Source organism: Fukomys damarensis, unplaced genomic scaffold (genome assembly GCF_012274545.1).
Source record: "Fukomys damarensis isolate Sample0158 unplaced genomic scaffold, DMR_v1.0_HiC HiC_scaffold_34, whole genome shotgun sequence".
NCBI lineage: Eukaryota > Metazoa > Chordata > Mammalia > Rodentia > Bathyergidae > Fukomys > Fukomys damarensis.
In genome coordinates this window covers 4,516,228-4,533,244 of record NW_022900946.1, presented here as the reverse complement: position 1 = coordinate 4,533,244, position 17,017 = coordinate 4,516,228, and the positions used below count along the sequence as shown (strand labels likewise).

General features: G+C 38.2%; 1 protein-coding gene across 2 annotated transcripts in view; it reads left to right on the top strand.

Annotated features, from left to right (window-relative positions):
- Rbbp6 (RB binding protein 6, ubiquitin ligase) overlaps nucleotides 1–10,922 on the top strand; it is a 32,676-nt gene extending 21,754 nt beyond the window's left edge. Inside the window, exons 11-18 of one of the 2 annotated variants that reach the window (XM_010623468.3) lie at nucleotides 548–644; nucleotides 885–963; nucleotides 1,068–1,122; nucleotides 3,445–3,513; nucleotides 5,270–5,632; nucleotides 5,925–6,026; nucleotides 6,873–8,624; nucleotides 8,963–10,922. In XM_010623468.3, the coding sequence (XP_010621770.1) occupies nucleotides 548–644; nucleotides 885–963; nucleotides 1,068–1,122; nucleotides 3,445–3,513; nucleotides 5,270–5,632; nucleotides 5,925–6,026; nucleotides 6,873–8,624; nucleotides 8,963–10,535 (4,090 nt within the window). In that variant the 3' untranslated portion in view covers nucleotides 10,536–10,922. The remainder of the gene's footprint in view (nucleotides 1–547; nucleotides 645–884; nucleotides 964–1,067; nucleotides 1,123–3,444; nucleotides 3,514–5,269; nucleotides 5,633–5,924; nucleotides 6,027–6,872; nucleotides 8,625–8,962) is intronic. The other variant, XM_010623470.3, reaches the window with a different exon arrangement.
- Nucleotides 10,923–17,017: the final 6,095 nt, after the last annotated feature.

Genomic DNA, 17,017 nt, shown 5'->3' with positions numbered 1-17,017 from the left:
CAGCTTTTTGTTTGATTGATACTGGGAAGGGACCCAGAGAATCCTATAGATTATCCAGGATCACCCATTCAGCTTAGTGGTTGAGTTAGAGCTAAAACGTACTAATCCTGTGTCCTTTGCTATTTATTTATCTTACACTTCTGGCTTTTTACTTCTTTTGAAGTTTTACTATTCGTGGAAGTGCTTTTTATCACATGTAATTCCTTTTTCCCCCCCTGGGTTTTTTGAGACAGTCTCACTATGTACTTCAGGCTGGCCTTGAACTCAAGGTGGTCCTCCTGCCTCAGCCTCTCCTGGGTGCTGGGATTACAGAGTATACCACCACTCACAGGTTTATGTAGCACTTCTCAAAGTTAGTTCTCTCTTTTTACTTTTGTACTGATGCATAAAGAATTCAGCAAAGATTCAGTCCTTTCCTAGAAAAGTTCCATCTTTCACTTAACTCGTCTTGATGATGATGGACAGTTGGTGACAGTTATTTTTATACTCACAAGCTACCATATTTGATGACTTAGTAGTAATGTGTCATAATTACATTATTTTCTAGGGATGCTGATACTAAACTGTTGCCAGCTGCAGCCCTTGCATCAGACCACTCCAAGGGAACTTCCTCAATTGCAATCACTGCTCTTATGGAAGAGAAGGTAAATGTATTGGCTTTTAAACTTTCTTTTTATATGGTCAGGGTTGTTTTGTTTTGTTTGTTTTTTGAGACAGGGTCTCTCACTATTGTAGTTCAGGCTGGCCTTGAACTCACGGGGGTCCTTCTGCCTCAGCCTCCTGAGTGCTGGGACTACAGGTGTGTGACACCACACCTGGCTTAATTTTGTTTTTAACTTTTTTCTTTTTAAACTATACTTGTTTATTTGTGGTTATTCTTAAAGGGTTACCAGGTTCCTGTTCTTGGAACTCCATCTTTGCTTGGACAGTCATTATTACACGGTCAGCTGATCCCTACAACTGGTGAGTAAAATTACTTTGATTTGGTCCTTTTCACCCTTTGAAAAATGTTTTGTTCAGCATGTGATTTTTTTACTTACTGATTATTTCTACTTTTTATTTGTTAGGTCCAGTAAGAATAAATGCTGCTCGTCCAGGTGGTGGTCGACCCGGTTGGGAGCAGTAAGTATATGTTTCAGATAAACATAAGAAAACAGTTGCTTGGACTAGATAATGGCAAACTAGGCAGGGTGCTTTTTAGTAGAACTCCTATTATATGCCAAGTTAGTATAGATTTTATGTCAGGTGTCACAAATGCAAGCTTACATGAGGAATTGTTTTTAGTATATGTGCTGCCGAAGCGAGCACAAGGAATTGTTTTTAAAAGTATGAGTACATTACAGTTGACCTTTGAACAACTTGGGAGCTAGGGAATTGGCCTTTGCTCAGTGGAAAGTCAGCACTTAACTTTTTTTGTTTTGGACAATGTTGAGTATTGAACCCAGGGCTTCACGCATGCTAGGAAAGTTCTCCACCACTGAGCTACCCCTCAGCCCATGACTATGGACTCCTCATAAAAAGTTGGTTATTTTTGTTTTGTTTTGTTTTTTTTTGTTGTTGTTTTTGGTTTTTTGAGACAAGGTCTCACTATGTAGTTAAGACTGACCTGTAACTCATTGTGTAGCCCAGGCTGGCCTCGAACTCACAGCGATCCTCCTGCCTCACCCTCCCAAATGCTGGGATTACAGGCATGTGCCACCACGCCCAGCCTCCTCTAAAATTTTTGTAATGTTCTACTGTTGACCTGATGCCTCCCACTAACATAAACAGTTCATTGACATGCACTTTGTATGTTACATGTGTTGTGTATGGTGAAGGATAACCAAGAATTATCAGAGATGTCTTGTTACTTTGTCAGAGTTTATTGAAAATAAATTGTTCCAGGCAATTCCAGTTATACCACATGTAATTTAAGTGGGTACTTAGAACACATGAGCAGTAACAGCAGAAAGTGCCAGTGAAATCACAGTGTAATACAGTTCTATACAACTATGACTTAAAATTGCATCTTTCCATTTGTTTTTACATTTCTCAACTAGATAGTGTTTGTGCAATCTGTGGGCATCAGTTTTGGTGAATTTTAACTTTCTAAAAGATGTGTATTTCATAGTAAATGATAAAACACTACTAACTACATATACTTTATGCATTTATGATGTACCTTTTTCTTAATTTTTTGAAATTTTCAAGCTTGTCTGGAACTTTCTTTAAAAATTGTCACTTATCTCTAAAGAAGGAAAAAGCTCCAAATAAAAGTAGACTCATGCAGTTCAACCCACATTGTTTTAAGAGACAGTTGTAGTTCTTTCCCAAAATAATGAAATACAAAAATTCAAATTATTTTCTGTTTTCTTGTTATAATGGGGCTGGGTGTGGTGGCGCATGCCTGTAATCCCAGCACTGGGAGGCTGAGGCAGGAGAATTGCCATGAGTTCAAGGCCAGCCTGAAGTACAGAGCAACACCCTGTCTCCAAAAAAACAAAAATGGAGATCTTGACAACCTCCGTTAATGAATAGATAAGGATTATTTGAAAATTTGTTTTAAATATGGAATCACTTGAAAGGTTAAACTTTTCCCTATCTTTAATTTGTTATCAAAATGTAATTTGTATAAACAAATAACATACTAAGATTACAGTCTGTCAAACAAATTCTTAGCTGGGTGTGGTAGTGCAGGACTGTAATCCCAGCACTTGGGAGGCAGAGGTAGGAGGGATGCAGTGAGTTTGAGGCCAGCCCTGAACTGCATAGTGAGACCTTGTCTCAAAAAACAAAACAAAACAAATTCCTCATTTTGAGTATCATCTATTAATTGAAGTCTTACTATGTTTTTAAATCTATAAGTTATGATTTCTTCCTACTAGGAAATGCAAAGCAGTTTGATCTCTATGGATTGTTTTTTTGCCACTAACAATCAATTATTTAATACCTTCTGAATTTATGCAGTCATATCTGTAAAATTTAGGTCTTTTGTTTGGAAGGTAAACCGAACTTCTCATTGCTAAATGAGAGACCAAAAGAACATGGAACGTAGACAGGGTCTGAATCCCAGCTCCTCCGTGGGCATAAGCTTTACCTGCTCATCCTCCATTTCCTTGTTCATAGAATTGGAATATTGTTAGTCTACCTTGCCATATATAATGCCTGTGTAGTGCTTTGCAGATAAAAAGCATGTTTCCTTTTCTATAACAGATTCACAGAATTCATAGAATGTTAAAGTATAGCAATAGTCTATATTGAAGCTTAATTATTATACTATTAAACAGAAAAAAGTTAATTTTAAGTAAATGTATTTGCTCAGATTATCTGGAACAAGTTTAAGACTCTGGTAAAAGTTTTCAGCATAATTAAAATAGATCCTGTAAAGTCTCACAGTGAAAGATCACCTATTATACTCACAGAAAAGTACTCAAACCTATTTTATGCTTTTTCCCACATGCCTAGTTCCAACAAGCTTGGATATCTGGTTTCTCCACCACAGCAAATTAGAAGAGGGGAGAGAAGTTGCTACAGGTAGGCATGCTAAAAATCTTGGGAAGCAGAAGTCTTATGACATGCTGAAGAATACTCAAAGAAATGGAAGCACAAAGGGCCGGGGATTTAGATTAGTGGCGCAGCCCCACAAGTGCAAAGTCCTGAGTTCAATCCCCAGTACCGGAAAAAAAAAAAGGGGGGGGGGAAGCATTGGGCCACAGATTTAGCTCAGTGGTGCTGCCGCCTGCCTTGCAAGCTCAAGGTCCCAAGTTTGATCTCCAGTATGAAAAAGCAAAACCAAAAAAAAAAATGGAAGTGTGGCAAGAGGACGGGGGAGTGGGAGTCATTTTGATTATGCTTCTCTTAAATATTCAGTAGGTGTCCTTAAGCCTTGAACAGTATAAATTATATTTAGTATTTTTAAATTTTATTTATTTATTTTGAGTCAGTGTCTCACTAGGTGGTTCAGGCTAGCATCAAATTTGTGGCAGTCCTGCCTCGGCCTCCTGAGTGCTGTGATTGGTGTTTACCACCATGTCCAGCCTTATGTTTAGTATTTTAAATGATGGTTTTTTAGGCTACATCTTTTATGCTTCCCAATTACTTTTTCCTTATAAGTATACAAAATATTGGTGGTGAAAGTGAACTACCTTAACCCTCATGTGAAAAATTGCGTTTATTTCTCTTCCTTACTTTTCCAAAAGAAGAGAAGAGACATTGGTAGGCGCTCTTGCCCTAAAAAGGCATAAATAATGTTAATCTGTAATTGAAGGTATAGATCTTGCTGTATAGGTCATAGTTGCCACCAGGATAGAGGGACCTTCAAATATTTATAACAGGAGTATTAAAAGTGTCTTCTGTGGGCCAAGGATTTGGCTCAGTGATTCCGCTGCCTGCCTCACGAGCACAAGGGCCTGAGTTCAATCCCCGGTACAAAAAAAAAGAGTGTCTTCTGCTCCCCTGAGAATTGCTCACTACTACTACTACTTCATTACTAAAGACCATGTTTAAAAAAAAACATAATAGTTACTAACTCATAACTCTCTGAAAAGCTTGAAAAATCGAAACCTTTTCTCCTTGGTGGGTGTACCAGCTGGCCATAATTTAAAGATATTCCAGTTTAATAGAATACCACCCAGTTTCTTTGAATGAGGCACAATTCAGAAACCAAAGCCGGCACTATTTATTTTATCCTTTGACAGAAGACATTAAGGTGTTCAACTGTTGGTTACAAATACTAAAAACTATTTTGTATAGTCTCTGCCCGTTTCCTCAAAAAGTTTACAGGAAATGGTTTCTCTTCATTTAAACGCTGGTCTTGAAAGGCATTCTGGAGAGGACTGCATCACTGCAGCATTAATCAGTCCCTTCAGCAGGCAGATAGTAACAAGGGATAATGAATGTAGTGATAATCGACTCTGCAAGAGAATTTTAAAATTCAGTATTTCTAGGAAAGGGTCTATAAATTTACCATCTCATGTGGCCTTAAAAATCATTATTTTGTGAGAGTTACTGTTTTGTTTTTGAGATGGGGTCTTGCTTTTTTGCCCAGGCTGGTTTCAAACTCAGTGCAGGTGCTCCTTCCACCTCAATTTCCTGAGTAGCTGGGACCACAGGCATGTGCCACCATACCAGCCTGTATACAGTTAACATTTACAAAAAGTGTGGTATTTGTGTTTCTATATTAGTTGAATAGTTGATTCTATTCCATTATTTGTATGTTTGGAAATAGAGAACGTAAGCTTGTTTGAGATCAATTAAATTTAAAGGAGTATCTTGAAATTTATTTCTCCAGAAGTATAAACCGTGGGCGACACCACAGTGAAAGATCACAGAGGACTCAAGGCCCATCACTACCAGCAACTCCAGTCTTTGTACCTGTTCCACCACCTCCTTTGTATCCACCTCCGCCCCATACACTTCCTCTCCCTCCGGGTGTTCCTCCCCCACAGTTTTCTCCTCAGTTTCCTCCTGGCCAGCCACCACCTGCTGGGTATAGCGTCCCTCCTCCAGGGTTTCCTCCAGCTCCTGCCAATTTATCAACACCTTGGGTATCATCAGGAGTACAGACAGCTCATTCAAATACCATCCCAACAACACAAGCACCACCTTTGTCCAGGGAGGAATTCTATCGAGAACAGCGCCGGCTAAAAGAAGAGTAAGTATTTTAATTTGAAATTATTATACACCTTTCCATTTTCTGGTGTAACATTAAATAGGTATCTTTGGAAACATTTTTCCAGTGTTTCCAGTTAGTAGAAGAAAGTTCACCTAAAATTTAAACCCAAGTCATATAAGCAACTTCCTCAGGGATTCCTAGTTCTTAATAGTTTTAAAGTGGAAAACTAATGACAGTTTCACTCATTTCATTCATGATCTAATTACATTTGTCTTGTTAGTTTTCTTAAATGGTTTTTGTTAACTTTCACTCTTTAACTTTATTTTACTAGGGAAAAGAAAAAGTCCAAGCTAGATGAGTTTACAAATGATTTTGCTAAGGAATTGATGGAATACAAAAAGATTCAAAAGGAGCGTAGGCGCTCATTTTCCAGGTTAGTGTTTTGCAAGCCTTTACAACAGAATTACAAATGGGACTTTGCATATCCAGGGATTAGCTATGGATATAAATAACATTGTACTCATGAAGTTTTTCTGATTCGGTCTAGTATATAGAAATGGAGATGCTGCCTATTTCCCAATATCTGTTTATAGAAAAAATGTCTCAGTGTAAATTCTATTATGTAGAACTAGCAGTTGTGGGGATTAAATTGCCCTTGTCCCTTGGCATTATTTATAGTTTAAAATAATTGGGAAATGTTTATGGAAGGGAGGAAATAGGGAAGTAGTCAAAGAAATTTATGAGGACCCTCTTACCAAAGGCTACAGCTTCGTGCTGGAACATTAACCTGTGCAATTACTAGGTAGTGTAGAACATAAATTGCTTTATTGATTAAAAAACCGAAATGTAAAAGTTCCCTGGAAGTTTGTTTAAAAGTTTTTCTTTTTTATTTAGCCTTACACTTAAAATGTGGTTCATTTTAAAGCGAGACTGTTGGCCAGTATAGGACACAAAACGGACTGCTATTTAAATAATTGGGTAGGAAGTGAAATTTGAATTTAATTGGCATTTTGTTTAATGTTAATAAGTTCATATAATTCACAGTACATTAATGCACTCCACGCTAGTTAAGACTTCTTTTGTTTTGTAATAAATGATTGCTCTGATTTGTCTGCTTTATTCCATTCCTATAGAGGTCACGGTGCCTCTTTAATCACCTAAGATAAAATATGACATAAAGACAAATGAAACAGTGAAAAGAGAATGCTAGAATCTGAATCTGTATTTTATTTTGTGTACATTTTTCAACTATCAATTATTGTTATATTTTTGTTTTTAGGTCTAAATCTCCCTATAGTGGTTCATCATATTCAAGAAGTTCCTATACTTACTCTAAATCAAGATCTGGTTCCACCCGTTCACGCTCTTACTCCCGATCATTCAGCCGCTCACATTCTCGTTCCTATTCTCGATCACCTCCATATCCCAGAAGAGGCAGGGGCAAGAGTCGCAATTACCGATCTCGATCTAGATCCCACGGTTATCATCGGTCTAGGTCAAGGTCACCCCCATATAGACGCTATCATTCACGATCAAGATCTCCTCAAGCATTTAGGGGACAATCTCCCAACAAACGTAATGTCCCTCAAGGAGAAACCGAACGTGAATACTTCAATAGATACAGAGAAGTTCCACCACCTTATGACATGAAAGCATATTATGGGAGGAATGTGGATTTTCGAGATCCATTTGAAAAAGAGCGTTACCGAGAATGGGAAAGAAAATACAGAGAGTGGTATGAAAAATACTATAAAGGGTACGCTGCTGGAGCACAGCCCAGACCTTCCACAAATCGAGAGAACTTTTCTCCAGAGAGGTTTTTACCAGTTAATGTCAGAAATTCACCCTTCACTAGAGGTCGCAGAGAAGATTATGTGGGACAAAGTCATAGAAGTCGAAATATAGGTGGCAATTATCCAGAGAAGCTTTCAACAAGAGAAAGTCATAATCAGAAGGATAGTACAAAGTCAAAAGAGAAGGAAAGTGAAAGTCTTCCTGGAGATGGTAAAGGAAATAAACATAAGAAACACAGAAAAAGAAGAAAAGGCGAAGAGAGTGAAGGTTTTCTGAACCCAGAGCTATTAGAGACTGCTAGGAAGTCAAGAGAACCTACAGGTGTTGAAGAAAATAAAACAGACTCATTGTTTGTCCTCCCAAACAGAGATGATGCTACACCTGTTAGGGATGAACCAATGGATGCAGAATCCATCACTTTTAAATCAGTGTCTGAAAAAGACAAGAGAGAAAAAGATAAACCAAAATCAAAAGGTGACAAGACCAAACGGAAAAATGATGGATATGCTGTGTCCAAAAAAGAAAACATTGTAAAACCTGCTAAAGGACCCCAAGAAAAACTGGATGGAGAGCGTGAAAAATCTCCTCGTTCTGAACCTCCACTTAAAAAAGCCAAAGAGGAGACTCCAAAGACTGACCCTACAAAATCGTCATCTTCCTCTCAGAAGGATGAAAAAATCATTGGTACTCTCAGGAAAGCTCATTCTAAATCAGCAAAAGAACACCCAGAGACAAAGCCAGTCAAAGAGGAAAAGGTGAAGAAGGACTATTCCAAAGATGTCAAATCAGAAAAGCTAACTAATAAAGAAGAAAAGGCCAAGAAGTCTGAGAAAAACAAGCCACTTGATAGTAAGGGAGAAAAGAGAAAAAGAAAAACTGAAGAAAAAGGTGTAGATAAAGATTTTGAGTCTTCATCAATGAAAATTTCTAAACTAGAAGTAACTGAAATAATGAAACCATCACCAAAGCGCAAAATGGAACCTGATATTGAAAAGATGGATCGGTCCCCAGAAAAGGACAAAACTCTATCCTCATCTGCCCCAGCCAAAAAAATCAAGCTCAACCGAGAGACTGGGAAAAAAATTGGGAGTACAGAAAATGTATCTAGTACAAAAGAGCCCTCTGAGAAGTTGGAGTCAACCTCTAGCAAAATTAAACAGGAAAAAGTCAAAGGAAAGGCCAAACGAAAAGTAACTGGAACTGAAGGATCCAGCTCAACTCTTGTGGATTATACCAGGTATCTGAATGTGGGTAGATGGGTGTGGATTTCCCTTTAATTTTATCCGTGCTTGTACTTTCTGCAGTAAGAATGTACTGATCATGGGGATTAGGCTAGTTTACACATTTGTGGTCTTTAGAGAAAGACATGGTTAGACAGAGTTTTAAGAAAATTTGGGATTTGAGCAATATTTGTTTCTTACACATTTACATCTAAGTCATGTATATCTTTATTAGAGCAGAATAATTTAGCTTTTTAAAGTTTAAAAGACATTGTGTTGAAGTTAGCATTTCTGTATTAAGCATTTTATAATTAGTAAACAATTCATTAATTAAAAATACTTTTATCCTTTTTAGTACAAGCTCAACTGGCGGCAGTCCTGTGCGGAAATCTGAAGAAAAAACAGATACAAAGCGAACTGTAATTAAAACTATGGAAGAATATAACAATGACAATACAGCTCCTGCTGAAGACGTCATTATTATGATCCAGGTTCCTCAGTCCAAATGGGATAAAGATGACTTTGAATCTGAAGAAGAAGATATTAAATCCACACAGCCTATAGCAAGTGTAGGGAAGCCTTCTAGTGTTATTAAAAACGTTGGTACTAAGCCATCAAATACAGTTAAGTATACTGAGAAAGAAAGTGAGCCGTCAGAGAAAATTCAGAAACTCACTAAGGAAGTGAGCCATGAAATTATGCAACATGAGGTAAAAAGTTCAAAAAATTCTGCATCTTCTACATCTAGTGAAAAGGGGAAAACCAAAGATCGAGATCATTCAGTATTAGAAAAGGAAAATTCTGAAAAAAGGAAGACTAACACTCAACCAGAAAAAGATAGTAATTTGGACCGCTTAAATGAACAAGGAAATTTAAAAAATCTATCTCAGTCTTCCAAAGAGATTCGAGCTTCTGAAAAGCATGATTCTGTTCGTAGTTCATCAAATAAAGACTTTACTCCCAGTAGAGACAAAAAAAATGACTATGACAACAGAGAATATTCAGGTTCCAAACGGAGAGATGAAAAAAACGAACTAATAAGAAAAGACTCTCCTCCTCGGAATAAAGATTCTGCATCTGGACAGAAAAATAAGCCAAAGGAGGAGAGAGATTTGCCTAAAAAAGGAATGGCAGATTCCAAGAAAAGTAGTTCTAGTCCCTCAAGAGACAAAAAGCCTCATGATCATAAATCCCCTTATGATACTAAACACTCAACTGAAGAGACAAAATCTGTAGATAAAAATTCTTGTAAGGATCGTGAAAAACATGTATTAGAGGCACGGAACAGTAAAGAATCAAGCGCCAGTAAGCTACCTTATATACTTAACCCACCAGACGCACAGACTGAAAAGGAACAAATTTCTGCACAAATCGACAAGAATGTTCCAAAGCCTAAACCCCAGTTAAGCCACTCCTCTAGACTTTCCTCTGACTTAACTAGAGAAACAGATGAAGCTGCTTTTGAACCAGACTATAATGAAAGTGACAGTGAAAGTAATGTATCTGTGAAGGAAGAGGAAACTTCTGGAAACATTTCTAAGGACTTGAAAGATAAAATGGAGAAAGCAAAAGAGAGCCTGGACACACTAGCAGTTGAACAGGTCGGTGTAAGCAGGAGCCAGAGTCAGAGCAGCCCTAGCGTTAGTCCAAGTAGAAGTCATAGCCCTTCTGGAAGCCAGACCCGAAGTCACAGTAGCAGTGCCAGCTCAGCAGAAAGTCAGGACAGCAAGAAGAAAAAGAAAAAGAAAGAAAAGAAGAAGCACAAGAAACACAAAAAGCATAAGAAGCATAAGAAACATGCAGGCGCTGAAGTAGAATTGGAAAAAAGCCAAAAACACAAACACAAGAAAAAGAAGTCAAAGAAGAGCAAAGATAAAGAAAAGGAGAAGGAGAAGGATGACCAAAAAGTGAAATCTGTCCCTGTGTAGAAGGACAGATTTTTTTAAATTGACTTAATTACTAAGTCATCTGTATTAAATTTTGTTATAATGTAAAGAGATTCAAGCCTTGTAAATAATGACATGGAAGACCCTGTGCTGCACTTAAAATATTGCTGCTTGATTATTTGATTTTTACATCAGAGCTTTATAACACGAACTTTTGTACAGAATTGTGAGTTGTGACCGTGTAACATGAGAGGTTTTGCTAGGGCCTATTATTTTTAACCACCACTAATTAGTTGAGGTGGAGTTTACTGTGAAATTTTCACATTTGAATTTTTTTAATTGCCTGGCAAAAGCTGATACAAGTTCTAAAATGTCAGCAGAATGATTTGCTGAATTCATTACAACCCCATTATGTCATGTTTTGAGTACAATAAAAGTTTTCAGTAAACTTTTCAAATGTTGACTGTATTGTTTTAAAAAAATTGATGTGTCTCCTTCGTTTCCCTGATTAAAACATCCTTTGAGCCTTTGAACTGAACTGAACATAAAGAATTCTAAGCACTGGAGATACACTCACTTGCGCTGGTGCTGGGTGACCAGAAGTAAGTCAGGATTAGTTGGAGATGTGGTTAAATAGTAATTCTAAAAAAGTTTGGACTTAAATTGTGAGAATTGAAAGTTGTTTGTGCTACGTGTTTTTCTTGAACCTCATAAATAAGTTAAATTCCTTGGGCTTGAGATTATTTTTAGGATCATGTTTAAAAGGAAATTTTAGAAATAACTTGCTGACTTCTTTACACACTTTTACTTTTGATAATGATCTTATATTAAAGCCATTATCAGAGCTGGGGTATTTAGCTCAGTGATTCTGCTGCCTGCCTCACAAGAACAGGGTCCTGAGTTCAATCCCCGATACCGCCCCCCAAAAAAGCCATTATTCGTATGAATCTTCCTTTTCTACTTTGAAATGACTGTTTAGTAATTTGCCATGAAGATGGCCTGTCCAGTATGCATCTTTGTCAGTTTAGATTCTCATTTTAGTCTTCAGGTAAAACAGTCAAGTCTGAGAAGCCTATATTTTGAATTCAAACTGAAATACTTTTTTTTTTTTTAGAAACTGGCACCTTTAATCAAATTGCAATAATTGTCTGACATTTTTTCATATCCTAGAAACTAAAGTGAATATTAAAAAATAGGAAAATTGAAGATAGAACTATCAGTGATAGAAACCAGGGAAAGGATGTGAGTAGACAGCCATAAGTGCGGAATTTCTGCCTAGTACATCTTAAAAGACTTTTAAAGAAAGAAACACCCATCTACTGACCACTCTTCCATAGTATATGGCCTCTCAGAATGCTCGAATAGAGGATTATGAACATCCCATACCTGGAGGAGCAAAGGTAAGTCATGGAGCAAATGATTTTTTTTTTTTTTTTTTTTTTTTTTTTGGTACTGGGGATTGAACTCAGGACCTTGTGCTTGCAAGGCAGGCATGGTGCTGCTCAACTTGAACTCCAGCCCTGAGGCCACTTTTAAAATGATGAAAACTCCAAAAGAAACAGCACAGGTCTTGGTCAATGGAGAAGGATTAAATCCCAAAATACTTGGTATAGCAGGCCTCGTTGCTAGGAAGGAGGTTAAGTCACACCTATTTCCCTTGTTATTACTGGGTGAGGAAGGAAATACACAATTGCCGAAGTATGATACTGGTACCAACATAAGCAGACAAGCCTGGAATTGAATGGTGCCAGAAATTGGGCTGCATATAAAACTAGCATAAGCAAGAGTGAAAGGGATAGATTTTTCAGTAAGTAGCTTTGGAAACAAGGATCTTCACAACTTAGAATTCTAGATGGAATAAAATTTTTTTGTCCAAAGTTTTCTTAACCCAAAGGTTGATCAGTTTTCCTCCAGGGTTCTAGGATCACCTTATCTTTTAATAGTTGTCCCCCCCCAACTGGCCAGTCATCTGGAAACCCAGGTCTTCCGTGTTTTTGGTGATTGTTGTGTGAGACAGTTTATGTTGGTTTGCTCTTGATTTCTTGATGTCCACTCCCGGTGCTGATTTTTTTTCTTGTGGTCATCTTGCTGTAGTAGAGTCAGTTTTCGTCAACTTTATGGCATTCCTCCCTGTCTTCACAGTATGTATCCTATCCTCTCATTTGCCCACGCATGCCACCATCTTTTTCTGCCCTACTCTGTAGGCTCTTCACTTTTTAAACTGAAATTACTCATTAAGGTATTTTTGTAGACCAGGAAGCTATTCTGAGATGACTTAGGCCATGAAAGGGTAGAAATGCTGACAATTCCCCAAAATAGCAACTTTTTCTGCATCCACAATTTTCACAGTCTTTAAAAGAATCTCAATTGCCATGCAGAAGTACAAATGGCCATTTAATTCTAGAAAGTTAAATGTTATTGCCCCCCCCAAAAAAAGTGAAACAAAGGTTTCTATTGCCTTTAGGCATTTAAAGTTAACTGTATTCAAAGCCAACCCAATACTCCATCCTCCCACCACTTTGACACAGCACACTTCCTCTTCTGTCCTCAAGTAAACTTTACCATTTAGGTTAAATCACACAGGTAGCTAGCTAGCTAGAACTAGATAAATAGAGTGAGGAAGAGGGCGTTTAGAATTAAATCATTTGATATAGTAAGATGCTTTTCTTACAAAATATTTGTAGATTAATAAAAATGGTCATTTGATTTTTCTATGTATCACCAGAAATAAGTTCTCTACATTTTACCATTTTAAAAAGAATATTTCTTCTAGAATTTTTTTCTACCTGCCCAATAAAAGTTTGTTGCCCTAAACTTGCCACAGAGCTGTCAGCCTGCATGTTCCTAGGAATTCCTTTCACCTTCTTTCTTGGATCTTGATTTGCTTGTTGCTTGTTTGTTTTTTGAGACAGGGTCTCGCTATGTAGTCAGGCTGGCCTTGAACTCACTATGTAGCCCAAGCTGGCCTCAAACTCATTGCAATCCTCCTGCCTCACCCTCCCAAGTGCTAGTAGTATAGGTATGTACCACCATGCCTAGTCCTCCTGGATCTTTATATCTTCTGCGTCTTTCTGGATTTGCTCCTTGTGTGGCAGACACGTGCTCTAGTGAATTCCTGAAGAGTTCATAGGAAGTACATTTTTTGAAGCATATAAGGTCACAAATGCTTTTATTCCACCCACACACTGATTTATGGTTTGCCTAGTCATAGAATTGTAGGTTGGAAATTATTTTCACTTATATTTGGAGACATTTCTTTATCGTAATCCAGTGGTGTTGATAAAAGAGGTCAAAGCCACTCTGACTCACATACACATTTATATGTGAATTTTTCCCCTCCCGGTAAGCTTTGGAGAATTTCCTTTTATCCTAAGTATATTATAAAATTTTGGTGTGTCTTTTTAAATTTATTTTGCTGAGTGTTATATGATCCCTTTCAAACTAGAACATAAGCTCTAGAAAAATAATCCTTAAATATATGTGAGATAAAACCCTCATTTTTTTCCTGCATTTTTCTTCTGGTACTCATTATTTGGGTATTAAATATCTGGGACTAATGCTGTAATACTCTTGCCTGTTTCTATTTTTATCTGTTTATTGTGACATTTCTTCAACATTTTCCTATTTTTTATTACTGTTGGTATAATTTCTCAGTTCAGTAGTTTCGGTTATTCTCTTCATATGTTCTTTTTTCGTGGATAGAATAGGACTTGCAAGGCCATGGTAGGTTTTGTTAATGTTTTCTTATGCTCTTTTTTGCATTAGAAATTTACGTGAGCTTTGGCAAGTGTGCTAGACTCGTTTCCTTGGAGTTCCTGCAGGCACTTTTCTTGCTTGTAGTTTCCTGGAGAGGAGCCTGCGAGACTCCTCAGAATGGGGAGAAGATGGGCTCTGCTGCTACAAAGCCAGCCGCCTGCCGGGAACTGGGTGGGCTGTACTTGATCCCGTTTCAGCGCAGCACCCTCCTCGCTACTGCACCTGCTATCTTCAGGTTCAGAGTCCTGTTCCATGATTCTCCAAAGAGAGCACGTAGGAACTTCCTGGGCAATTTTACAAATACAAAAAACTGCCTGAATGCTACCTGCACCTTCTGATTGAATACATCTGGGATGTGACCTAAACAGGAGCCTTTTAGAACTGGTAGATTCCAACCTACAGCTTCAGTTGAAAACCACTGCTCTAGCGAACTGAAGGAACCCTGGTAGTGCACAGCTGTCAGATTCGTGTGCCTGAAGAATGCCCCGACAATGCTGTTCCTGGGAGGAACGGCAGATGGTGCTAGAGAGCAAAGCATCCAGAGAAAGGAATTGGTCCCAGGCTTCAAGCCAGGTCTGGGAAGTCGAAACATTGCACTAAGGCACACAAGCCTTTCGGCACCGGGCCACCTTTGTCTCATATGGCATAAAAGTAACAGCATTGGCAGAGAGAGAGAGACAAACACTGCAATGAACTCTGCAGCCAATGTTGCTCCCCATCTGGGATGTGTCGTACCCTATGTTTGACTTTCTACTTGCATTAGTTTTCTCAATATTTTCCTTCATCCTATTAAACCATTTCAACCCTTGGAGTGGTGTGTAGTGACTTTAGTCACAGGTCGAGCCCCAAAATCTGAGTGAAGGGGAACCTCTGTTGGCCAATTACCTTGCAAACACATAAAGCTCTGCAGAGTTTGCCTCCAGCCTTCTGCTGAGGTGAGCTACTTTACAGTCACCTTTTGACGCCATCTGCAGTCCTGCTTTCAGAGTTATCGCTCCATATTCTGATTGTTCTGGGCTTTTATGTTATGAATCACGTGGAGTTGGGCTTGCTTTGCAGTTGCCACCTATTCACATGAATTTCCCCTTCCGAAAATACACTGTTATTTCCTTTCTGATTTGTTCTTGCTTGTGCCTTTAACGACCCTCCATTATCACTGCAGTGCACTTGAGGGATGGAACAGGAGATAATGTGAACATTCGGCCCACCCCATCTTTTTTTTCAGCTTTGAGTTTATTGGTACATTTTAGGGATACAGTACAGTTACATGCATTGTTGGGATCTTGTACCTTTACATGACAGGTCTTGGTTCTCGTTTTTTCCCTTTGTCCCTGCCCTCCCTTCACCCCCTCCTCCCCTCCCCATCTACAAACACTTTATTTCCATCTTTTCATTATCTCATTTTTTTTCTTTTCCCTTATTACCCTTCCCCTGCCCATCCCACCTTCACTACACACCTAGCCCCTTTGTTCTCATTTCACAATGTCAGTAAACTTATTAGGATCTTATGTATTGTTGCAGTCTATTCACACCAGAGAAACTGTTTGGTATTTACACATGTGTGACTTATTTATTTCACTTAGGAGTATATCTTCAATATGTATCCATTTTCCTACGAATGAATCTATTTTCTCATTCTTTATGGCTGAGTAATATTCCATTTTATAGCAAAACCACATCTTCTTTATCCAGTTTCCAACGGATAGGCAAATGGGCTGTTTCCAAGTTGTAGCTATTACAAACTGTGCCGCTATAAACATGGGTGCGCATACTTCTCTGTGATATGACTCTTTTAGTTCTTTTGGAAAGATACCCAGCAGAGGGATGGCTGAGTCAAATGGAACCTCCAGTCCAAGCTCTCTGAGGTATCTCCATATTGATTTCCATAGTGGTTGCACCAGTCTGCACTCCCACCAACAATGGAGGAGGGTTCCTTTCTCCCCACAACCCCGCCAACATTTGTTATTGTGTGATTTCTTCATAGCAGCCATTCTTTGTGGGGTGAGGTGGAATCGCAGTGTTGTTTTCATCTGCATCTCTCGAATGACCAGTGATGTGGAGCATTTTTTCATATATTTACTTGCTGCTTTTACTTCTTTGTCTGAGAAGTGTCTGTTCATTTCGGATGCCCATTTTTGAATCGGGTCTTTGTATTTGGGGGCAGCCCACACCATCTTGCGGGGACCCCTCGGTCCCACTGTCATCACCTCAGTGACACTGGTGAAATGCCTAGGGCTTGCCACAAATTGGATCTCGAGAATTTGAGTTTTCCCAAAGATTCTGAAAATTTCTCGGGTGTTCTTGTTTTCCATGTCTTTCTAGATTTGCAATTTCTGGTCCCTCAATGAACTATATCAACCTGAGTTCTTTTTTCAGATGAAGAAAGTTTTCTTCCATTATTTTATTCTTCCTCCTCCTCCATCACCTTTTTTTCCCTTTCATTTGGTAATTGATTGTAGGGTTCAACTAAGGGATTTGCCTTCCATGTAACTCTGTTTTAAATTTTTATTTTTTATGTATTTATTTTTTTTCTACTGGGGACCAAACTGAGGACCTTGCTCTTATGAGGCAGGCTCTGTGCCACTGAGCTAAATCCTAAGCTCTTAAATTTTAATTAATACTTGTTTGCAGTATATAATGATTACAATTATTGTGAGAAATTGGTACATGTACATATACATCTCAATTTTTTTCTCTCCCCTACTGAAAGATTTATAAGATATATACTTTATTTATTTATTTATTTATTTGTACTGGGGATGGAACTC